General features: G+C 42.1%; 1 protein-coding gene across 1 annotated transcript; it reads left to right on the forward strand.

Annotated features, from left to right (window-relative positions):
* Window positions 1-24,548, forward strand: LOC147267966 (zinc finger protein 385A-like). Its single transcript, XM_086199184.1, has 8 exons — window positions 1-422; window positions 10,611-10,759; window positions 15,500-15,610; window positions 20,920-21,094; window positions 21,504-21,824; window positions 22,144-22,331; window positions 22,465-22,551; window positions 22,786-24,548. Exons 1-8 carry the CDS (start codon window positions 413-415, stop codon window positions 23,011-23,013), a joined length of 1,269 nt encoding a protein of 422 aa, XP_086055310.1. The 5' UTR covers window positions 1-412; the 3' UTR covers window positions 23,014-24,548.
* The last annotated feature ends 670 nt before the right edge of the window (window positions 24,549-25,218 follow it).

The raw sequence follows: 25,218 nt of genomic DNA on the forward strand, positions 1-25,218 counted from the left end.
AGAGAGAGAGAGAGAGAGAGAGAGAGAGAGCATGCAGTAGTGCAGAGGTTCCTCCAGTGAGGCAAAGCTTCATCTCAGCTGTATTCTCTGGTGTTCCTCCTGCTGAACTCAACTGAATACATAACAGTGAATAAATTACAGGCTTCTTCTTTGCAGGAGAGTGAGTACATGCTGTGTTACTGCCGTGCTTCTCCTCTGGCTGAACCAGAGTCAGCTGTGACAGTGGAGATCTGAAAGAGAAGCATCTCATGCAGGGATGCAAAGCGATGGTGATGGTGGATGCTTTTCTCCAAATTGACGCCGACTTTTGAAAAAGGTGGACACTTAAGGTTTGAGATACACCAGTGAGAGATCGAGGACGAGAAGAGACGAGACTGTGGGAAAAGACAAGTTGAAGGTGGAAGGATACAAGATGATCTTGGGTAAGACGGCGTTATTGTCTGATTTATTGTCTTTTATTTGTCTTTTACTACAATCTCTGTCGAAACTTTTGGTGCATTTGTTCATCCGTCCAACCTAGATTTGTCTTTATCTGTTTTCTTTCCCTTCTTCCGTGAATAAGGTTTCTTCTTGTTTGTGGTAGAACTTTTTTTGTATGTTTCAGTTTCATTCATAAGGATTTTATCGCAAAGAAAAAGAAAGAAAAGACAAGTCGTCTGACAATATCCAACAATGACAATTACAAGTTCAGGTAATTTTGGAAATGTAAAAAATCTTGAACTAAAAGTTTGATGAAATACCTTCGATGGCTCTTGACAAGGGTTGATTTTAATAATAACACCTAACTTTGAAATGATCAGTTTTCACTTTCTTCCTGTTTGTAAAACTTCAGTGAGGAAGTCTTTGCTATGCGTCATTTAAATCCCAGTGAAGCAGCGTCACAAAATCAAAGACAAGCTGAGTGCTGACGTTGGTTCTCTGCCTGTCACTCACTGTCCTTTCTTAAAGTGTTCGGGAATAACACCTTCGGATCCATTAGATTACACGATATTTAGGAAAGCATTAAAAATAAGATATTAAGAAACCATAAAGATGCACGGGGGAGACACAAAAATTTTTAAAAATAGAAAGCGATGGGTTAAATTTTTATCCCATAACATAAATAATACAGACAAGATACTCTGACATGATTTAAAGGAGCTGTGTGTTAGATTTAGGATGCTCTCATGGCACAGACGTATCCATGAAAGTGTTCCCATTAGCATGTCATCAGCCAGTATTAACAAGTCTTCTTTGTCCTGTAATTGTAAGGTTCCCAGGGAGCCTGTTGAAGTGTCCTTGAGCAGGACAGTGAACCCCTAATTGGTCCTGATGACCTGGTATGGCATCTCCGCCATCAGTGTGTGTGTTTGTGTGTGTGTGTGTGTGTGTATGTGTGTGTGTGTGTGTGTGTGTGTGTAAAAGAGAGAGAGAGAAAGACAAGTCTTTCTGCAATGATATTGAGTGTGACTCTCTGTGACTGGGAAAGGAGTCCTGCATGAGACCTTCAGCTACAATTGGTTTACATTTATGTATTTTACAAAGCCACCCTATTCTTAATGCTTTCTGGTTGGATTTGCTGGTCAGAGATTCTTTCTGCTAGAAAAACCGTTGAGGCAAACTCCTTGGTAGCAATCTGCCACCTCCCTCCATGCTGTCACTAAATCCTGCATATGTTGATGCACATGATGCAGCATTGCATTAGAAAATGATGATGGAAACAGCAAAATTTGAACTGCTCATTTTTGCACCCTCTCTTGCTCCTGTTCCTTCATCACCTGGACCGCCTTCTTCTAGCAGTATTATGTATTATTGTAATCACTCCAGACCAGATGAGCGAAACACACCTTATTTCCCTTTTATGACATATTCACTGTTTCCTTCAAATTAGCCTGACAGTTCAAGGGAAGTACAACTGCTAGTCCTTTAAAATAACATCATTTTTTTGTTCGATTTTGTTCGAAACATTTAGCCATTTTAATTATCGAGATGTTCATCTTTTTTTTCCAGATGGATGATGAAAGCAGCTGTTGTGTTGTGTTGCTGTATGTGTTCACTATTATCAAATAGAAATAATAATCAAAGGAATTAATTAACTGAGCTGTGATTCTGTAAATGAATTCATTTTTTAAAGTGGCTCTTTCACAGCGATATTTTTGATTCATTTTGTTTTTCTATTTCAACATTAGAACTTCTTGTACTCTGTTCAAGTTCTACATTTGGTTAACTAGGATGACCTGGTTCCTTGCTTTCCAAGTATTTGGCTATTGAAGTTTTCTTTTCATGCTTTTACTCCATGCTTGTGTGTGCCTGAGATCTGAGTGTGCACTCGAGTTAATCCCTCTCCCAAGCAAAAGCTCTAACTCCTGACACATGATCACAACGGCGCGAGGTTATTAGCTTTTATATTCAGTTTCCCCGTCACAGAGATGTAGGTCCGGATAAGCAAAGAGCGCTAGTGAACTGTGACGGCAGTGAGAGTGTTGCTGAGAGGATATGTTTTCTCTGCTGATCCATCCACCACTGTCTCATTTCATCTCTTTTTACAATGAATATTTCAGAATCAGAGGTTTGAGGTCTTCATTTATTTATAAAAGTTTTTTTTTTTAATAAAAAAAGAGCCAAGGCTTTTTCTAGTCTCACGCACAGACGTCACACCCCGTCGTAAAAATAAAATGACTAGCGTCACTGGTTAACCAGTATGATGCAATCTATTGAAGTGTGTGTGTGTGTGTGTGTGTGTGTGTGTGTGTGTGTGTGTGTGTGTGTGTGTGTGTGTGTGTGTGTGTGTGAATACAGAGCAGAAATCTCCTCACTCATCAGTGTCCTCCACAAGAATCACAGGTGCATGTTGTGCCTGATTACAACATGACCTTTAAATCGAGGCGACGCAGTGAGGGATGAAAAGTATTGACATTTCAAACTCAGAACTCGCTCCGTTGCCTCGGATGCTTGACAAACTGACACACATTTCATATGTCTGCGAGGCCTAAAACTCTACCAGAATGAGAGCAATGACTGCACAGCCCAGTATGGCATACCCCACGTACATACTGCCCTCCTCTCATGTTGAGACGCCTGCCCACGTACACAACAAGAACATCCCCTTGGCATCAAGAGAACAGTGGAAATCCTAGAAGCCACTGGGTGGATACCGGCAGCCTCTCAAAGACTTGGAGGAGTCAAGCATTTATATTTCTAATGGGTTTTTTCCATTTCAAAAGCTTATTAAAAGACTTTCTGCCTGTTTATGGTCACAGAAGTGTTTACAGATACCTTGTGGCTTTACTTTGCTTCAGCCAACTGCAACACTGAAGTGTTGTTAACTGTGAGCATCAATGTCAAAGGAAGATACTTTCCTATACCTCAGAAGCTTGAGGTGGTGCAAACTAAGATGCACTGACATGAAGGACCTCAAGTTTCACCCAGCCTACTGTGCCTGGTAACATTAGAAGAAGTTCCTGCTGGCTTAAAATATCTGCAGTACAAATACTCGTGAGTTGTCTTTGTTCCAGGATTAACATTAAAAAAAAGATAATTCCAAGATGCAGTTTTCCTCTTGAATATATAATTAAGGGCCAGCAAGGCCATTTAGATACAGTTTGACAAATGCAATTCCTGCTTTACACGTCAGCCAAAAGAGCCCTGATAAGGTGCCCTTCTTCACCAAAACATCACAAATTAGACCAGATAGGATCGACATGGCAATAACACGCAGGCTCACATAGTTAAACTGAACAGTATGAAAAAAAATACAATCAAGACTGAGAAATAAAGAACCAAATAACAACCCACATAAAAGAAAAAAACACACAGTGCGCATAATAAGGTGGGAGAGCTACAGTCAATACATACGTTGGTGCTGGTAGTAATATTACATTGTACTGTATGCTGCAGGCAAAGCAAAAATATTTCTTACGATTCGTTTTGTACAGAATGTAACATTTAAAAAGCAACAAGAGCACAAACACGATCCTTGTCATTTGGTTTCAAGGATGCCAAATAGGCAGGAGGGCACATAGGCGGAGCCTTTTTGTTGTTTATTGTTGTGCTGCTTATTGTCATGAAGTTATGCTAACCACAGCTGAGCCACGAGCCCGGCTCTCACCCGTCATTATCCTTGTGTGTCGCTTCTAGATCATGCTACAGCAAAAAACCACACGCTGCCTGTCCTCAACATGCTAATCAACTCTAAAAATAAAGCCTGTAATTTCAGCTTCCGTAAAAAATTGTATGCTATTTTAAATCTTTTTTTTTGTTTTTTGTACTGAGCATCAAGCAATGATTGCCTTTGTCCTTCCTGTCGTGTAAAACCACTGGCAGATGCTCCTGGTTGATGTGTGTTTGAGCCCATTGTTGAATGTGTGTTCACCCTTTTAAATGCGTGCTTTTGTGTGTTTGCTTGTGTTCTGTTATATGCTTAGTTTGTCTGCAATGTTGTGTTGTTGTAGCTCCAGCAGGTGTGTAAATGCTTTTACAAAAGAATAAAAACGTGGACCGGCAGCCGGCCGCTCATGTTGACATGGTGGATATATTAATAACCTTCATTTGCCTCTGCTGGTGCTGGGCCTTGAATCCAAATGATGCAACACGATGACCAGAGTTTAATGAAAGGGAAAGTTTGCAGCCAGGTGTTAGATGGTCCTACATCATTCTAAAGAGGGAGAGGCTGATGGTCACATGCTTCTTTATCATAATTTTTATATTTCCAGTTGCAGCTCTGTTCCTGTTTCAGGTGATTCTGCTCGTGAACATTTCAATACATAGCTATGATCAATGAATACATGCAAGGAACAATGTAAATTATCTTCTTAATGGCCTTTGCAAATATATTATGAGGAATGTATTCAGATTTCAGGGAGACACATTCTGTGTTTTGGTGAATAAGAATGAAGGTAAATATCGTAAACCTACGAGAAGCCGAGTATATTTAGCTGGCGTGTTGATATCAAAAAAATGTTTGTCTATAACGAGTCTTGTCAATCTTTCCCAATGTCCCTTGTTTCAGAGATTTCGAAAGTGTGGACTAAGGAAAAAATGCCAGCAAAAAGAAATTAGTCCCCTGAAATTTCTTGAAACCCATCTAATCTTGGTTATTCTGTCAGTTAGGGAAACAGATAAAAATCTTGAGCCAAGAAATTGCAGGAATAATGTGTGTATTAATCCATTTTCTCGCTGCTGCATGAGTGCTTGTGGGAAAGGAGAAACGTGTTCAGGCAGGCTGACAAAAACGCACATCAAATGCGCTTAATATGACCAACAAGCCAACTTGTCTCAGGATGTTTAAAACATAAGGACCAGGAGAGCAGAAAAATAACCCAAAATTGTTCATGCGCATGACGTTTTGCATATGACAGCCAAAGGTTAACCCTTAGATGTCCTGACATGACCGCTTTCAACAATCTGACGTGAGATTTTGAAACGACGTGTCCAGCTGTGGTGTTTTCCTATACTGCACATTCACCTGCAGGTTAACGTGGCTCTTTACCTCCTCTAGTCACCTTGGACTCACCTCAAAACATGCGGCTCCCCCACCCACCCCCCTTTCCACCTCATCTCCCCTCCTCGTCCAGACCCTTTCTCCTCGCTCAATCGACTCCATCCACTCAGCCCCTCTGCCAATTTTTTCCTTGCCAAGCGCCTCTTTGCCAAACAAACAATTCCAAACAAAGCAATGTAACACCATCCATAATAACGATTTTAATTTTAATGAGAGCAGAGCTAAATCCACAGGGGGAAAACAAAAGTCATCATTAATTACCAATACTGCATAAAAAGTTGAGCTGCAGAAGAACCAGCTGATCTGGAGAGCATTAAAACACACATACACACACACACACACACACACATTTTCAGTGAAAGAGGACTTGTGAGAGTTCTCTGGGAGGCGGCATTTAAGCTCGGCCACTGGGGCACAGAGCATCTATCATTAAAACAAAGTGCAGACTCAAATCAGCTGTGCACTCAGCTCTCCTCTTCACCGTGTCCTTTCTCACACAGACCAAAGCAACATTAATCAGTGCCGAACCTACAAGTTAGTCCCTTTGAAAGCATCATTCATTCATGTGTGTGTGTGTGTGTGTGTGTGTGTGTGTGTGTGTGTGTGTGTGTGTGTGTGTGTGAGTGTGCTTGTCGTCTGTCCCCTGCTTAGGTTGAAATAGCTGCCTTTGACTTGAGGGTAAGCTGAGCTGCAGTAAACTGGATTTCATGCTTAGTCCTTCACAGTAGCAGTATGCGACACTAAGAAAGAACCCTCTTCCCCCTTCAGCCGAGATGAAGTTTGCAGTGTTTCTTTTAAGAACAGTGAGGCTGTTGATGGCATTTATTTTGCAGAGATATGATTAATATGATGTCAGCTCTGCTGGCAGCTCAGCAATCCTGCCACACAACCACAGTCATAAATCATCTTAACAAATGATCATCAGTGCATTAATGGTGTCATTTGCCACCAAATGGTGGTTTGTTTTCACGTTGTCTTCATCACATAAACTGGGGGAAAGACAAACAAGAGCAAGTGGAGCCAGCAGGTTTCTGGTTATCAGACATGCTGGCACCATGGTTGTTCCTCTCTGCAGCAGTGACAGTGAGGGAGTATGTCAGGAGAGGCAGGGTAATCCGCCGTGGAAGCTCATTTTAGAGTCAGCTGTGCACAGCAGCCCATTTAGATGCAGATGTGAGGCGACTGACATCTTGCACCAAGCCAAGCCTGGAACTAAAGATGGCTGCATTTCTGTCTTTTTGTATTTTTTGAATTCTTTTTCTTTTATTTTTTTGTGGGACCCAGCAACTGCCACCTCTCATGAGACTTAATCCTGGTAGAAAGCATGCCCCCCGCCCCCAACCCAACCCCACTCCACCTCACCCCCCGGCTCCATCGCAGAGGACAGAGACTCAACCAGGCAGGGAATACTGACAGGCTCCTGCATCGCTGACATTGACATTACCTCTATGATCATTACACCTAAATTGGCTAAATGAATTGCCAATTTGAGCAGCCTTAGTCACAGCATATTGGTGTGTGTGCGCATCTGCAGTTGTGAAATCCAGAGTGACAATAAGAGGCGGATTCTACCTCCATTGACCCCCCATACCCACCCCCCACCACCCCCCTTATCCCCTTCTGCATCTCTTCATTTATGTCCAACTGCTTCTCTCACAATCTACACAAAAAAAAAAAATTCAATAAGCTATTACACAGGCATTGATCTTTTCTCACCCAAACATTTGCATTAGACAAAAAGGCAGTAAGATAAGGGGGTGGAGGTGGGGGGGTGTTGGTAAGGGGATGGGGGGTTGGCTCATTTTAGTGGGGATACTGAGCAATAGATGGTGATGGCTGGATTTATAGAGTTTGGCAGCAATTTAACACGTTAACTCTCCTCAGAATGTGTCCAATCAATGCTCTCCGTCCTGCGTGGCTGCTGTTGAAGAGGTGCGGTATTCACTTATCTGATGTCATTGTAAATCACTCAGGAGGAGGTCTGGGGTGGCACTGCTGCAGACGAGGAGAGCACATGAAACCATAACTCTGGTGACAGTTTCTCTACAACTGCAATGAAGATTTAACAGCAGAAAAGATTTAACCTTTAAACTGTAATATGATGGAAAATAAGCTGCCAGTTGTCCTGCCAAGAATACGCCTGACTAATCAAAGGGAAAGGGAACATCCCTGTCACCCAACCCACACCACTTGAAATACTGTTGTCCCTTTATGTGCATTATTAACTAAGCATTTAATTTCAGGGCCAACGCATAGAGACAGACAACCATTCACACTCACAGCCACACCTACAGTCAATTCAGAGTATCAATCAGCCTCGTCCTCTCCTGATCCCATGCCCCAATACATACATACACACACACACACACACACACACACACACACACACACACACACACACACACACACACACATATATATATATATATATATATATATATATATATATATATATATATATATATATATATATATATATATATATATATATATATATTGCACTTGGGAGTTTTTGAACTGAAATTTTTAGCTGTTGTTTGTATTTTGTGACCCAGTTCGTTTTGAGCTAAAGCTGAAGCTGGCTCCTCCTGCATTCTGGATTCACAAAAGTAATACAGCATTGAAAATATGTCTTTGTGAACTGGACACATATTTATGAGTGCTTAAAATGCTAAATACATATTATGGGTGAAGTATCATTTTAAGGTGCTTGTTTAGGATGTCCTGAATATATATTTGCACCGTATCTGCTGTTAAGCGCTTGCTCAACATAATGGGTTTGGATTTTGGTGTGAATTAAAGTGGTTTATCACTGCTGTTTTTTCCACTTTGTGGTTGCTGTAGCTGGCTTTGGCAAGGTGATAATGGCGGCATGTGAGCTGTGGTATGTCTGAAGGACATTTAAACTGTGACCTACACGTCTATATCTTATTTCCCTTCCTTCCTTTTAAACTCCTCCCGACACAGCACACAGATGACAATACAGCTTAGCCTCAGCTGCCCGGGCCTCCCAAGGACTGGATCAGTCCGTAGAGGAATGCCACGAGGAAAGCCTTTCCCCTCCATCTATTTCTGATCTGGACAGAACATTCTTTACAGTGAAGGGTGCCTCCTTTGCTGTTACAAAAATAACTTCCCTGATCAGTTTTTATTCTCCTACGTAACAAAGTTGTAAAGTAGTCATCACAAAGCAGAAGCAATAAAGGGTGATGATTGCATATAATCTCAGGAGAAAAGATTATACAGATTCTCTCTGCAAAGCCAGATTGGGCCTGGAGCACCCTGCTAGCTTCACACTGAAGAGAAGAATAACTGCAGGAAGCAGAGATGGAATGGAGGAAGAGAAAAACAGGGATGATGAGGGGAAGGAGGAACAAAACAAGTAACAACAACTGGTGTGGGAGTGAGGAGAAGTAGATGAGGAAGCCAGACAGAATGAAGGACCATGATATGAACCTAGAAATAATACTTGGTGGGAGAGACATAAAGAGTGTGTGTGTGTGTGTGTGTGTGTGTGTGTGTGTGTGTGTGTGAGAGAGTGTGTGTGTGTGTGTGTGTGTGTGTGTGTGTGTGAGAGAGAGAGAGAGACAGAGAGAGAGGGAGAGAGAGAGAGAGAAGGCGTATATCTGCAGCATCCCAGCTGTGGGGCTTAAGGAGCTTAGCCGTCCTGCCCATCACAGAAGACTCCTCAAGTGCAGGCATCTACTGATGATGAGCTATCAGCAAGAGACTGAGAAGTGTGGGTGGGTTGGCGGCACTTTATGCAGGAAACCACATAGGAGGTGCAGGTTCTGATGATGAATTCGATTTTTTTTTAAAACACAAACTTTAGATTGCTTTCAAATTTGTGGTTTGTTTATAAACCTCCTCTACACCGATTTATCCTTTCAGATCCTCCAGCTTACTTCTTACGTGCAGTTGCAACGTGCCATTTCTACACACTGCGCTTGCACAATCAACACTCTCCCTGTATATCAGTGGAACGAGCTGCCGATGATGTACTGCAGCTCCATCAGCACTTTCAATAGCCAAAATTTAATAAAAAAAATCTTGTTTGAAGGGTATCGACTGATGTTTATCTTGTCATCTCCTTTTTTTGGACAATCATACATTTGTGATATGCTCTTGTTGCAGTGCTCTAAATCTTTATTCTTGCTGGGTTTATTTTCATTTGACCCTTCAAATGGACTACAGATGCAAATAAGTCCATACATAGGAGCATTAACTTTACATAATCTGTTTTTGTAATGGAAAAAAGATGAGGTCTTGTTCAGCCAAAAGTTGTGGTTGTCTGTATATAATGTTTAGCTTTACACAGATAGTTTCTATATTTCTATATTCTTCTTCTCATTATTATTATTATTATTATTATTATTATTACTATTATTAGTCTACATGGATAAGAAGCAGCGCATTGGCTGTAAACTAAAATCTATGACGAAACATATATAAAAAAACAGGATACATCAAATAAGTATGAACATATGTTAAAAATAGATTAAAAAATGTATCCATAAACAATCTGTTTTATCAGATTCTTTTAGAGGAGAGGAGAAGGTTCAGCTTCTCAGTGAAATGATACCTGACACATTCAAGGACGAAATGGACATAAACTGGGTCGGCCAAGAAATTTGAACTCAACTTGTTTCTCATGCTTTGTTGATATTTCTTTTTTAATATTTAATGAAATTACTTATAAATAATGAGTGAAATAAAATGTCACTTTGTGGGTTTATGGAGCTCAACAGAGCCTGGTGGTAGATTCCTATTTACTGTACAGATGTACAGAGTATCAATCTGAGCACAACGAAATTAGGTTTCAGCCCTGACGGTTAAAACAAAATAGCAAAAGTTAGAATCACCTATTCAAAAAGCCAATAAAGCTACAAGTATATACCCTATGAGACCTCTGGATTTAAAAAAAAAAGGAGAGGGAGAGAGACAAGAAAAAAGAAAGGGTATAATAAGTGTCACAGCAGTTGAGGTATCACAGAACGGTAATATGACTTCAGGCAAAAAAGCTTTGAAAAATATTTAATATATTGTGGTTCTTCTTTTGGCACTTGCTCGCCTTACGGAATAAACTGAATCGTATGTGTGCTCGTATCCCCTGTTTGTACATTCATCACAGGAAGTGTAAACCGACCTGGGCCGGTCCCTGCCTTCCTCAGGAGCCCACCCGTCATCCCACCAACCCCCCTGGACATGAAGCCCTTCCTGCAGTTTCCCCTGGAGTCACCTCACCCTGCCACCATCGGCCTCTTCCACAACTTTAATACAGTGAGTGCATCCGTACACAAGCATGAACGCACACACGAACAAACAGCATCTGGAATATGGTACCGTCTTGTTTCCTGTAACAGAAGACAGAATTGGTATTCACGGGGTGGCAACAAGTGCTACGATCCAAAATGAAAAAGTGACAGCTGTTTACTTTTTATTCAGCTGAGAGAGTTTTAGCATAAATCAGAAAATGCCAAGTGAGTGTTTTACTGCAATAAAATGACTTACAGCTAATCAATGGTACAAGAAGCACGAGCTGTGTTCTCCAACGTCAGCATTTTCTGTGGCTAGTTCTCATTTCCAGATTGGGTTGCATGTGAAGGTCAGCAGGGCAAAACACACACACTAACACACACAAACACACACACACGCGCACACACACAATATCATCTGGTTCATCTGCATGCGGTCAGACAAAATGACCCTCCTACATGTTTATGATTGGCTCGGCTTTACTGAGAACATTGTGTGTGCACGGCTACTGACGCCAGACAACCTCAACACAAATCACTGTTCAACTGCACAGTTCAATTTAAGCAAGTCGCCAACACTCCGGCTCCCACCAGACAGCAAAAAGTGATGTTTTAGCACAGGTTGGCTGGAACTTGTCTGGGGAGTGTCTGTGTTTCAGTGGGTTTACAGGTAATTTAGACTCTCAGGTGTAAAATCCTCCTCATAACTCACTTGCAGGAGCACTGTGTGGGCGGAGCTCAGTCTGTTTGTTGATATGTGTGACGCTCCAGGGGATTTTTATTTTAATTTTTTTACAAAGCTTGACTTCAATGCATAATGTAGGCTCAGTGTCAAGTTAGTACTCAACTTCACATTCCTTCACGGATGATGTCTGTGTAGGTTCTCATTCATCCAGGTCATCGTAGATCGAAGCGAAGTAAAATCTGGTCAACTGGACGTAAGTTTATCTTGAAGACGTTTCACCTCTCATCCGAGAGGCTTCTTCAGTTCTAGTGAAGAGTGTGGAAGCTCCAGCTTATAAACCTATGTGGGAGTGGTCAGTGCTATTGTGGTGGAAACGGCCCTCCCGAGACTCACCTGGCCTCAACAAACGACAGTCGTTGTGCGGTGTCAGGGAGTTTCAGGGGTGGTCGTTAGGGAGTTTCACCGACCACTCAGATGCTAATGGGCTGTGCTGGCATCAGCCGTTCCACATGGGTCTTTCAGCTGAACTCTTTGGGGAAGCTTTGAAAGGACTCGGTTGTAGATAGGTGAAAGGAAATGTCGCAGTCCACCTTCCACATTTCCTTTCACCTATCTACAACCGAGTCCTTTCAAAGCTTCCCCAAAGAGTTCAGCTGAAAGACCCATGTGGAACGGCTGATGCCAGCACAGCCCATTAGCATCTGAGTGGTCGGTGAAACTCCCTAACGACCACCCCTGAAACTCCCTGACACCGCACAACGACTGTCGTTTGGTGAGGCCAGGTGAGTCTCGGGAGGGTCGTTTCCACCACAATAGCACTGACCACTCCCACATAGGTTTATAAGCTGGAGCTTCCACACTCTTCACTAGAACTGAAGAAGCCTCTCGGATGAGAGGTGAAACGTCTTCAAGATAAACTTACGTCCAGTTGACCAGATTTTACTTCGCTTCGATTCACGGATGATGCACAGGAAATAATTCCTGCATCCACTGGACATGACCATGAAGATAAAATCAAACCTTTTTCGCCACCTTGTGAGATGACATATTGAACATCTGCTAATTTGATTATTAGGATGAATTTGTCTTTACTTCCCGTCTGTTCACCAAAACATGTGATAGGATCATGCCCTCTGAAAACATGATAAACGATGTGTTTAAAAGATGTTGTAGGAAAGCAGAAATGATAGAATAGAAATTCAATAAGGATGCTTTGTGTTGGTGGACACATTAAACACACAGTAAGGGAATTAATGCCCCCACCAACACAAAGCATCCAACAGAATCCCCCACTTCTGGTTTGTTTGCATTCCCCAGAGTTCTATACAAATCTAACTGAGAAGTTTAAATTTACCACCAGCTGTAACAACAGCTACTCAAACTTTGAGGATTATAACTTGGAAAATGTTAAATAATGCAAAGGTTTGAGATGATCTTTGACTACAGAGACCTCATGTTACAAGTCAGATGATACATCTCTGCTACTGTCTACTGAGGGAGAAGATAGAGGAGACAAAAAAAGTCACTAAAAGGTTATAACTGTATGAAAGACGCTCAGCAGGAGAACCAGACAGAAATCATCAACACACTAGTAAAAGGAGGGTTTTTTTCTAGCTAGGAATAATACCACCGGAGACATCCACACATATTCATGCTGCTACAGCAACACACAGTACTGAAGCACACATGCAAATGTAAACACATTTAAAGAATTTAGAAGTCTCCACTGACACAAAACACAAAAGAGCAGAATCAAGTTCAGTACAACTGCACAAGATCCAGGCTTCAGTCTATAAATATGTCTAACACTGCATTCAAGCAGGGTTTAAGTTTTCAGAACAATTATACCATTCCCCTTGGTCCCTGGAGCGTGAGAGTGTAAACAGTCTCTCATTTGGCAGCGAACGTTCAAAGTCTAGGCAGGAGATGAGAGGCTGAGTAAAACCACGGAGTACTTTTGGTTGCTTAATGAGGGGAACACCCAGCGCTGTGGCTGATGAACTCTGCCAGTGGATCAGCAGGCTCACGTAGGAGAGGTGACACAGAGAACAACACTCTTAAAGTTTCTGGGACAGCTTTGACCCGATTTGGGTAAATCTTGTACTACCGCATTGAAGAGCGAGACGCTGAATTATTTAATCTTTGTCCTGTATTTTCTCATCATATTATTTTGATCCAGTAAAAGTGCCCTATTTACTTTCTGCTGGGCAGCACGGTGGTGCAGTGGTCAGCACTGTCGCCTCATAGCAAGAAGGTTCCAGGTTCAAGCCCCGCCTCCATCACAGGATCCTTCTGGTGTGGAGTGTGCATGTTCTCCCTGTTCCTGTGTGGGTTCTCTCTGGTACTCCAGCTTCCTCCCACAGTCCAAAGACATCAAGAGAGGACGAGGCTGATTGATAATCTAAATTGACTGTAGGTGTGACTGTGAGTGTGAATGGTTGTCTGTCTCTATGTGTTGGTCCTGTGATGGACTGGTGACCTGTCCAGGGTGAACCTGCCTCTCGCCCAAAGGCTGCTGGGATAGACTCCAGCCCCCCACGACCCTTACCAGGATAAATGGAAGAAAATGGATTCATTGTCTGTCAGGTCAAAGATAAAAGTATACACAACAGCTTTGGTAATAGTACATATGTCATGTTTGTGACTTAACATTAAAGCTATCGCTTACATACAGAAGCTAATTTGAAGTTACTGATATTAAAACTAAAAGAACATTATCTGTTGAAAAAAATGTTTCCAAGTTGTAATGGTGAAAAAAACTATACAATTAGCAAGTACAAACAATACATTTCTAATCACAAAATAATCCAGTAAAGTAGGAAAACACCTTCAGCAGACAGTTCTGGGTCTGGGCTGGTATTCTAACCCAGTCATGACGCTACAACAGCGATACAGAATGAGCTGCTACTGCACTCAGGTTGATGGGCTGCATTCATGTCATGTTCTTATACAATATTACAGCAACATTCTGTACCAATAAAGAAAGAACAATAGGTGTCTGTAGTTACAAATAACCAGCAGGCTTGGCTTCCTGTCTGTAAAACTTAAATAAGGGCTTTTAAAAAAAACAGCAACAACAAAAAAACAAGTCCTGTAGTGTGTAGGAATGTATTTGTGTATAAAAACATTTCATGAATGAAGCCCTTATTTCATCACATACACTCATACCTTGCAACCGGGTTAGGAATTTGACCTGGTGACTTTTAGAGTGCATGGAAGGAAAGTACGTTTCCATCTGAAATTTGACCACCTGTTTTTCCAATAATAACTATAACTTGTTTCACTTAAATCAGTATTTTACTGTTGTTTTTTGTTTGTTTGTTTTTTTTGCGAAAGATTGATTGATTTCGAATTTGCTTGTGAGTGTGATTTGTGATGACTGCTGGGATATAACATGAATGGGTTTGTTGTTAGTGTATTTGAACTTCATGGTTTTCCCAGTAATTCAAAAATCTTTTGTTTTCATATTCATGGTCAGCTTATGTTTCTACTGCATCTCATTACCTACGTTCTGTTAGGCTGCATTTATGATTGAATGATCGTCAAATACTTAAGTATCAGTTGCTCACTTATATGACATTTATTTCCTGCCGCTGGTATTTGTTGTTTTTCCTGATGCAAGGATCTTCAAATCAACCAGTGAGGCTGCATCTTATCTATAATGCATGTCATTGTTAACTCAAGTGTTACAAAGAACATGGTTCATGTAATATATTGCTCTGTGAGGTTTTGTAGCACACAAACTGCAATTTTTTGGATGGAGGGAGTCTGTAATTACGCCCCTCTAACCCCAGTATGAATTAAAGTGTTTGAACAGCACCCAAGAACGGAGGCACAGACAGCAGCACCAGCTGCTGTTGAGAAACATACCCCCTCCTGTCCACATCAATCACTGCTCTCTCTTCAATTCACTCCACTTCAGTGGCTCCCCCTGTCATTCACCTACACTTTTTCTTTAACACCTTTCCACATTCACTCTTTTGAACCGTTTGATGGAGTGCAGCTGAGAGAAACATTGCCCTCGGAGTTCGTCCTGTGTTACTGAATCTTTGAAGTGACCTTTGGGCCCTCTCTCCTCAGATGGACCCAGTCCAGAAGGCTGTGATGACACACACCTTCGGGCCACCAGTGGTGAAGACAAAGCGGCCAATCATCTCCTGCAACGTCTGTCAAATTCGCTTCAACTCCGAGGTATGAAATCTCTCACATGCATGACATGGTTTAGACTGCTGATAGACAATGCTGTATGAAATGACTGTTAGCTGGAGGCTATCCCTCACACAGAGATTGTCCAATCGTAGTTCAGCAGCCGGAACTGGGCCCAGCTGGCCTGTCAAGCTGTGTATCACTCATAAGCAGTGAGCATGGGGCATACATATGAGAGTTTTCTGTAGTTTTTACTATCAGCTGATGCTGTAAGTTGTGCTAATGAGACTTGATATGAAATCATCCTTCGAAACAATAAAAAAGGCAATTTTGTTGGCTACGCCTGAGAAAAGAGAGGGCATTAATGACATGTATTGGACTGTGAGATAGACATTTTCCGTAGCCACCAGCGAGCCCATGGTGACTGGCTTATAGTGTTCCACAAGGCTCCATTCTTGGCTCCCCTTAGTTTTCTCTGTGGCTATTTAACCTGCATCACAAGTTTCAAGCAAGCTTATTTCCAAATTTCTTGTCTTTCTGAGATGCAATGATGAATGTTCCAAAAACTTTTTCCAAATGAATGAAAACATGGAACAGGTCAAAATCCAGGTAAAAGTTAGTATTACCTGTGATATAAATTTGAGGTCATATCGCCCAGCCATTAACTAACAGTTAGCTGGTAGCTACAGTTATAACTTTGTTCACAGTAACTCAACTCCAATTATAGCCGCTTCACAGAAAGCGCGCGCGCGGGGGGGGGGGGGGGTGACCACTCTGCTTGCTTAATTTATACTGTACATTAAGTACACCATAAAGAGGGTCTTTCCACACTCCTGTATTACATTTTGCCGGGTTGAACTCTAGAACTGAACAGCAAGTCTCCTGTGTAAATTGTACAACAACAAAGGTCTGATGAGTTTTTAATGGAGGAGGTGTGAGACAACTGAAACTCAGCTAAAACAAGCTTTACCTCAAAGCTGTTCAGGCAGAATTCTCTGCATTTCAGTTTTGACAGATGTTTCTCTGCCAACATGCAGCACAGGGACTGAAGTGATGAAATGTTAAAGGAATGATTTGTGTGTCCCTGTTTAAGAGGCAGAAGAGTTATATTTGGGTGAAAAACAAATAAGTCATGTTGACATGCAGCAAAACCCAGCTACTGGATGACACGACTGATGTGTTTACCGTGCGTGCGTTGGAGCATGCGTGCGAGCGTGGATGTGTGTGATGCATATGGATTTGCAAGTAGAGGTTAGAGTTTTAATACATTGTGGTTTGAGATTGTCCAACAGTGTAGCAAGTGAGTGGCCACTATCAATCAGTGTAGACTTTCGCAGTGAGTGGTAGGTGAGAGATGGCTTTAATCTTCACAGTATTGCAATAACCTATGTGATCAATTCTATTACAAGGGAAACTAAATATAGAGGGCATTTTTCATCTGTGTTTTTGGTGATTGTCAAACACTGTAACTCGGAGCTCAAACCAGATGGTGCAAATGTGTAGGGGAACTAATTGGCCGTGGTCAGTAGTGACATAAATGTAGAGCTGAGTGCACAACAGGATTTGAGAGGTTGTGAGCACAATGACGCTCCTGAAAAAAAAAAAAAGTAAAAATGGAATGTGTGGAAATACTGGTAACTTGATAACTCTTCCCTTGTTATGAGTCTGCATCTTTCTCCAAACTTGTAAATTTACCAAGAAGAGCAAAATGGAGCATAAGCTGCGCTGTAGCAATCGCCTGCCTTCTCTCCGCGCCGTTTAAAAGTTTTTGCCTTTCTTTTTGTGCATTTGTTGCAGCTGTCAAAAGAATGTGCTTAAACTCAAAAGTACCTGAGCAAAAGTAGGTAGTTTTTTTTGTCATGACAACTGATAAGATCTTGAGGAGCAGTGACTGCAGTTACCTGTGCTTGTAGCGAAGAAAATAAAGCACCTTTTCAATGTTGTGTACTGCTATTATTTTTTTTACAATAAAGTAACTTTCACTAATGGGAAAATCTTGGTGTTACAACTGGACAGGCACGAACAGAATTCAAACAAAAGCCTGATATAAAAGCCTAGACTAAAATATCAATACATTCCAGTCATGAAGCGCTAAATACTTGTACTAAATGTAGTGGCGGGTAAAGGACACAGGCAAGGAGTCATCTGAAACTTGCTCTGTAACACTGTCCTATCCTTCTTGTGAGGGGCCGCTTAATTATATCCCCCCCTCATGTTCTCACATGATCTACATGAGCTACAAGGGTGTGGGGAGCTTTTATTTACCACAGCGTGTTCATATTTACATATGTCTGTTCACTGAATGTACAGACATGGAAAGTATCATGCATGTGCACAAACATGCCTATCTCTAGCTGGTGTCAAGCCCGTGTTATGTGGTGAGATGTCCGATACCGAGCCACCTGTTCACCCTGCCTACTGTTTGACTAGTGAGCCGTGGTGTGCATCTGCTGTGCTGCAGCTCCGCAGCTTTTCCCACAGTAACCTGAGAGACTGGGAGCTTAAAGCACGGTGGGCATTCTTTAATAATGAAGGACGACTCTGCTTACAGAAAAGTTCCCAGCTCACTCACACTGTTTGGGATTCAAAGGCAAACAAACAGTCGTTATTATCGAGTCTTCCTCAGGTTATGAGCCATTAAAACATTTTGATATACCAACATTCTTGTTCGTGTTGATGGGAGGATGGTGTTAAGTCTACTCACAGTGACTGAGTGACGGATCGTGGCCACTCACTTGCTACACTGTTAGTCCCACGTGTTGTAATTAGAACATTGCAATTCATTTCAGGCCACAGAGGACATATTAGCCTGCCAGTGTTCAGCTCAGAGTTCTGCTGCAAGGCTGACGTCACACCATGCTGCATTAGCCATCGTCACCACTGCAGCAGCACACTGGACGCCTCTCTCTCTCCCTCACTCTCTCTCTCTCTCTCTCTCTCTATCTCTTTGTCTCTCTTCAATCCCCCTCTTCTTGGTCTTTTAAAGGCTCATGCCAAACCATTTTGCATCTGCTTGGCAAGTTAGTTTTCTCCCTGTTTCCGCTGCTGTTTGTCATGTCTCTGCCTGGTTCACTCTCTGTGGGGTTTACTGTATCATCTGTCCCTTCTCCTTCTCTCCACCTCGCCAGCTACTTCCCATCCTCTCTTCCTGTCTCTGCTGCCTGTACCCTGATTTGGCTGCTAGACCAGCTCTCTGCGCTTTCTGTGCCTTTGTCGCTTTATAGATAAAACATCAAAGCACATCCTGCTTAGAGAGAAAAGGATTTCAGGGACATTGACTTGCTCTCATTTTCCCCTCTTCTCAAATCCCTTCTATGCTTCCTCAGTCATCTTAATCCTCCCCTCTATAGGTGCCTCGTAGCTCTTCTCAGCCCGTTTCACCTACTATTCTGTACATCATTTATATTTCATCAGTATTCTCTTTTCCTCCTAACTCAAATGATCTGATGCATTAATTTGGTCTTTGTCCTCTTTTCTCTGCTGCATCCAACCATAAATTCTAAGGCTGCCGAGATTGTATGTTTGATTTAGAGACAGGCCTTCATTGAATTCTAAGGCCCTGACATTGAAGGTCATAAAGAGTGAAAGTGAGTAGTGGAAAGAAAACAACCAGGAGGATTTTTTTTCTTTCAAAAGGGACTGCACCGAACGTTTGTCCCTCTCGCGTTTTTGCCTGTCACTTTTTTGCGGACTTGTAGGGCTTTATCTCCTTGTCTAATTGTAGAGCTTAGGAGAGCAGCAGCCAGAGGAATTGGGTTTCACAGGCAAAGCTATATATGCCTTTCTGTCATCGCCAATCAGGATGGGGGCTATATGGGTAACTGTCATTACCAGTTAATTCCTGAGGCTTAAAGAAGCATCCCGGACACATCTCAGTGGTTTCTTCGTCTCGTTGAGGTATCCCAAGCCCCCACCGTGCAGCTCTGTCAGCCGTGTTACAGACTAAATGAAACGTTTCTAATCCCAGTAGGTCTATGTCTGTGCCAACACATGTACATACAGTCACACATGATCTATACATGTGCCCTCACACTCTACTTTGATTTTGTTTGATGCACTGAGAGAACACTGATTTCCCAACCCTGTATCTCAAGAATTAATTGGATGATTCTCTACCTCCGGGTCTAACGCCAACATTAAGTGCACACACAAGAAGTAGCGAGTCCTTGGAGAAGCGAGGAGTAAAGCATAAATGTGAAGGTCAGGTGGTGTGTAGAGAAACAGACATGAAAGAACTTAACTTTCGCTGTAACACAGGTATTATTTCTTCAGTCATTAGTCTGCGCGCTCAATTAAACATTTGACCTGTTTCCATCCATCTATTTTCTTCCATTTATCCTGTTAAGGGTCACGTGGGGGCTGGAGTCTATTCCAGCAGCCTTCGAGCAAGAGGCGGGGTTCACCCTGGACGGGTCACCAGTCCATCACAGGGCCAACACATAGAGACAGACAACCATTCACACTCACAGTCACACCTACGGTCAATTTAGAGACTGACTGAAAAGCTCCATGGGATTTGATTATACGAAGGACAGGCAGGGAAACACTCATGAACATAAACGCCTCTTCATTTGATCAGTTCTATCTCTCACTTGCTGACCGTCAAATGTCACTCGTAGCCCACAGCCCTCCAGCACATTTCAGATAATCCCACCTCTCAATAATCACTATCAGCTCCAGTGAGTCAGTTTCAGTGACCAAACTGCCAGCCAGAGAAGATGAGAATATTCTGGAGACTAATCTCGTCTGACAGCTTCATCAGCTCATCAGACCCTGACGCCATCAACTCAGCAGCCATTTAACTTCACCAAAATTACAATGTGTGAGAACATATTTCAGAATATGTCAGTAATTTTGGAACTACCCTTATCAGCAAAAATGTATTCATTTAAAATTTAACAAGAGAAATTAGAAACAAGGGACAAGTGGCAGCTCCTGCTGCAGTGTAACACATTTTCATCTGGAGGCCATCCAGCCTGACCACATTCTCCATTACCTCTTTGGCAGGTCAGCTGGAGACGCTAGGGATTAGCTGCCTTGATCAAAGATATCTCATCAGTTGTTGATGTGGGATCGAGGAGCAAACTCTTTCACCCACATTTGAGACCGCAACTTTCTGGTCTCATGCTTTCAGAATCTAATCTAGAAGCGCTGTGATGTTAAACTCACCAAAAATAGAGGTAAACGTAAAGCTGACCGGTCAGAGAATTAGGTGATGACAGCTCAACTCTTCTATGAGTCATCCTGAATGTAACGGCTCTACGAATGAAATCTCAGCAGGAAAATTTGGATTAAAGATCAGCATCTACTAGGATCTGATTTCATGCTTCTGACATGTCTTGTTGTCCTTCCAGAGTCAGGCAGAGGCCCACTATAAAGGGAACCGCCATGCTCGGAGGGTGAAGGGCATTGAGACATCCAAGACCGCTCGTCTCCAAGATGGCGACAAGCAGCACCCTCCGCCTACCGTTTCACCCTCCCTATCAGGCCCCTCACCATCCAGCCCGGAGCCTGATTCTAATAAGCAGGGTGAGTGTCACCTGTGACATATGATGTTACCACACACACACACACACACACACACACACACACACACACACACACAAGAATCTGTCACAGATGTTCAATGCAGCTGCTGTGAGCAAAATGACTGAAACTAACCAGAGATAAGTGCTAGTGTCCTGCTATTTACAAAGTCAAGATCATTTTAATATCTATGCAAATATTCTCACCAAACATTAATTAATGACCTTAATCATAAATTGCCTTCATGCTTGAGAGATTCTAAAAACATATAAGAAAAGCAGTTCAAAGCAAAAAGGCACATCTCATCTAAACTCCATCTCATCCACATGTACCAGCAACACTCTCGTTTCTCAGTGTCAACAGAGCCGCTGTATCGTTGACTTACTAACCTGAAAAATTGTGCTGTTTACAGATGACACCCAAACCTTTCTCACCTCTAATGAGTCACCTTTGACCCATAGCCGCCTCCCCACACCCACACTTAGCTCGGCAGACACAGAGTGCCCCCTCTTGCCTTCTGTCAGCACAACTTGGCCATCATCCCCCCTACCTTCCACCACTCTCTCGACACCCCCTGCCGACCCAGCAGCGGCTGCTCTGCATGACGCCCCGTCCCCTGCGCCCAGCCCTTCCTCAGGAGAGTCAGAGGAGGATAAGGCCAAGAAGCTTCTATATTGCTCCTTGTGCAAAGTAGCTGTTAATTCTCTCTCCCAACTGGAGGCACATAACAAAGGTAGGTCCGACACAGCTTTGAAGAGGTGCACATCTGCATATCTTAACACAAATGGAGTAAATAAATATTCATAATTCAAAGCAATATGTTAAAGACATTATTAGAAGAAATGTCAGAAAGCTGAATGAAGGGAATTCTATGTTTGATCAGCATTTGAACTTTTGGAAAACAAAAAAAAATGGTACATTACTGCCCCTTAGTGGTGAAAATGACAACTACCTGTGTGTTACTCCAGTTCTCTGCATTTTTAAGCATCCATGCAAAACACTAGAATGACCTATATAAGTATACAATATGCTTTTCTCTCCGTTGTTGCCAGGTACCAAACATAAAACTATTCTGGAGGCTCGGAGTGGACTAGGACCTATCAAAGCGTACCCACGTCTGGGTCCTAAAGTCAGCCCTGAGCAGGGTGGGGAGCTGTCGTCAGACCCCAACACTCAGGAACGCACCTTCCACTGTGAGATCTGCAATGTCAGAGTCAACTCTGAGCTGCAGCTCAAACAGGTAAGAAAAACACTTTTTCAAGGAGAAAACCATCTTTATATTGGAGAAAAACAAGGGAAAAAAAACACCTTTAATCTCTTATTTCCAAGGAATCTCATATCCTGTATCTGTCCTGCTCCATTTGTCATTGTAGCACATATCCAGCCGGAGGCATCGAGATGGAGTTGCAGGGAAACCCAATCCTCTACTGAGTCGGCACAAGAAGCGCACAGATTTCATGGTATTCTCTTTAACTTTCTCTCAGTTGACATACTCAGGTAGAACAATTTCACATTGATTTTCCAGAGAGTAAATATTTTAGGTTTTAGGACACAATTTACTGGCAGTTATTACTTGGTTTGGGATTCCACACTCTCTTTACATCAAAAATCTCCATCATTCAGGTTGTAAGAAAAAGTCATCACAATATTTAAAGTTTCTCACTTATTCTTAACTTTTCTTATCCTTCAAAAAGGAACTTCCAAAAACTCTTGGAGCCGGACTTTTACCAAACCCTCTGGCCGTTGCAGCAGCGATGGCGGCTGCAGCATCCTCGAATCAGCTGGCACTACGTCCTCCGGGCCCAACCTCTCACCCTCACCCGCATCACCACCTCCTACAGGGAACAACGCTCAGCCTCCTGAGGCCTGCTCCAGGGCCCATTCGTACCACCCATGGGCCAATTCTCTTCACTCCATACTGATGGAGAGAATATGTAGAGGAACCAGAAAGAAGCACACTGTGAAGAAGAGGCCTGCAACCACACTTCATCAAGAGCCAATCAGCTGGTGTGTCTCCAGCTGTTTTTATTTTCCTCTTAATGAAAATAGTAACTATGACTCTCAATGGTGCATACTGTAGTTGCAGGCCGCTGCTGTTATGTAAAAAGAGAGAACCAGCGTTAGCGGACACATCGAGGACGTTTTAAAATGACTATATGCTTCTCCTTCCCAGTTTCCCTGCATCAATAAACTATCAGCTAATGACTCTGAATGAGAAGATAGTTTGAAGAGGAACTCAAGCATGGACTTGAGTGACAATCCATCATCCTGCAGCTGACTAAATACCTTTGTTTGACATCCGCTGAGTCAAAACCCTACCTCTCTTGATTTTGATACTCATCCGTGTATCCAAAGCGTCAATACGATCAAAAGATACTTGTTGGGTTTGATATTGTAGTTGCCTCCGATGTTAGCTGGTATCATACTGTAGCTCTCACAGTGTAGTACACCCCTCCGCTGTAATGTTTGTTTGTTGCCTATGAAGAGAATATGAATGAATTTCTGTCGCTGCTGCAGTCTCTTGCAAATACTTCTTTGTACTGTATATGTAGATTTTCACAGTTGGCCTATATGGTCTATTTACGGTACCTCTGTGGAATAGAAGTAGTAAGTAAAAGAGGCACAGTAACTATATTTGGTCTTAAAGAAGATATATAATGATGCACAACCATATTTCTGGTTTGACAAAGATGGAGTTGTAGTGAAAACTATCGGAGCACTATGCAGCTATCTGTGTTTATGCTTGTGGTCTGTCAAAATAGTGATGAGGTTGGAAGGAGAAGAAAAACATCAGGGACGACTCATGTTAAGTTATTTCTTTAGTGAAGATCAAGATGCAATAGTCATGATTCCCCAAACAGCCACTGATGACAGACACGAGTCAGGCTATGCACAGAAGGTAAAATCTCAAGCTGAGGATTCTGCATGTAAATGACTTAGAATGATGCATCATGCTATCATCTGTGCCTCACTGCACAAAAGAAAACATCTCAACAGAATAGCATCAACACTGTGAGCACAGCGGGAAAATGCCTGTTACCAGCTTTTTGCTATATGTGCACATATAATTACACATTTTCACCACAATCCAATCCAAGGAGACAGTGGGATGACCGACACCAGCATTAGACAGAGGACGAGTAGTATGCAAAAATAACACATCACTTCGATGGCACTGTAGGCCTGTGGTGGGATTCAAAAATATTTGTCTGCTGTGCTTTGTGTAACCCAACCAACATGACACCCCCCCCCATGATGGCTCTTGAAACATTAGCGGGATTCTCTAGGAAATGAAACCTGTAGCAATACTTTCAGCACTCCTGCTAACTTTTCTTGTTAATGGCAATAAAATGTCTACAAATGTATTCATTGTTATTTAGCAGATGTGTATTGAGACATTACTGTACATGTAGATTATTTAAAAATAACAGAATTATAGCCCACACAAAATCATTAAACTGAGTTTATGATTTTAAAGTGTGTTAATTTTTTTTTTTTTTTAATATTTGAGTGAAGGTGTAGGTGCCTTGGTGTCACTTATTTTTAATTCCACAATACAGAAAGAGCCAGCTATGTATACGTAGCTTGATGCAACGCTTTGTTTTGAGCCGTTCAGCTGGACACATTCATGGTACCCAAAGTTTTCGAGTTTGTTTTTGGATTATTGAGCTTGATTAAGAAGATGTGGATCCCCCCAAAAAAGTGCTTTTCTCACGTATACTTGTTCAGTGTAACAGCAAGTGTACAGGTCATGTAAATAGTTTTATTTTACATGCTACATTTCAATCTTAGACCTCCCAGGCTTACGGTTAGGGACGTCACATGACCCTGGGATTGAGGGCAGTGAGTATAAACTAAAATCAGAGGTTTTTAATCGCTTTCTGCTCGTGTGTCGCATCTACTGCCGCCAAAAAATGAATACAGATGTTATAAAATTCCAATACATGGAAGATAAAAACACATTGCTGTAAAAAAATAAACAAGGTGTCTTCCAGAGTTTACCAATAACACAGAAACCCAACTTCAAACCATTACACCATACGTAGCAGGCACTTGAGCAACATAGGAAGAGCACACATTTTGGAACCGATACGAAGTGAAACAAGTCAGAATGTCACAGCTACACA

Source organism: Aulostomus chinensis, chromosome 3 (genome assembly GCF_037954235.1).
Source record: "Aulostomus chinensis isolate RoL2024-O1b breed Wild chromosome 3, RoL_Achi_v1.0, whole genome shotgun sequence".
In the NCBI taxonomy this organism is placed as follows: Eukaryota; Metazoa; Chordata; class Actinopteri; order Syngnathiformes; family Aulostomidae; genus Aulostomus; species Aulostomus chinensis.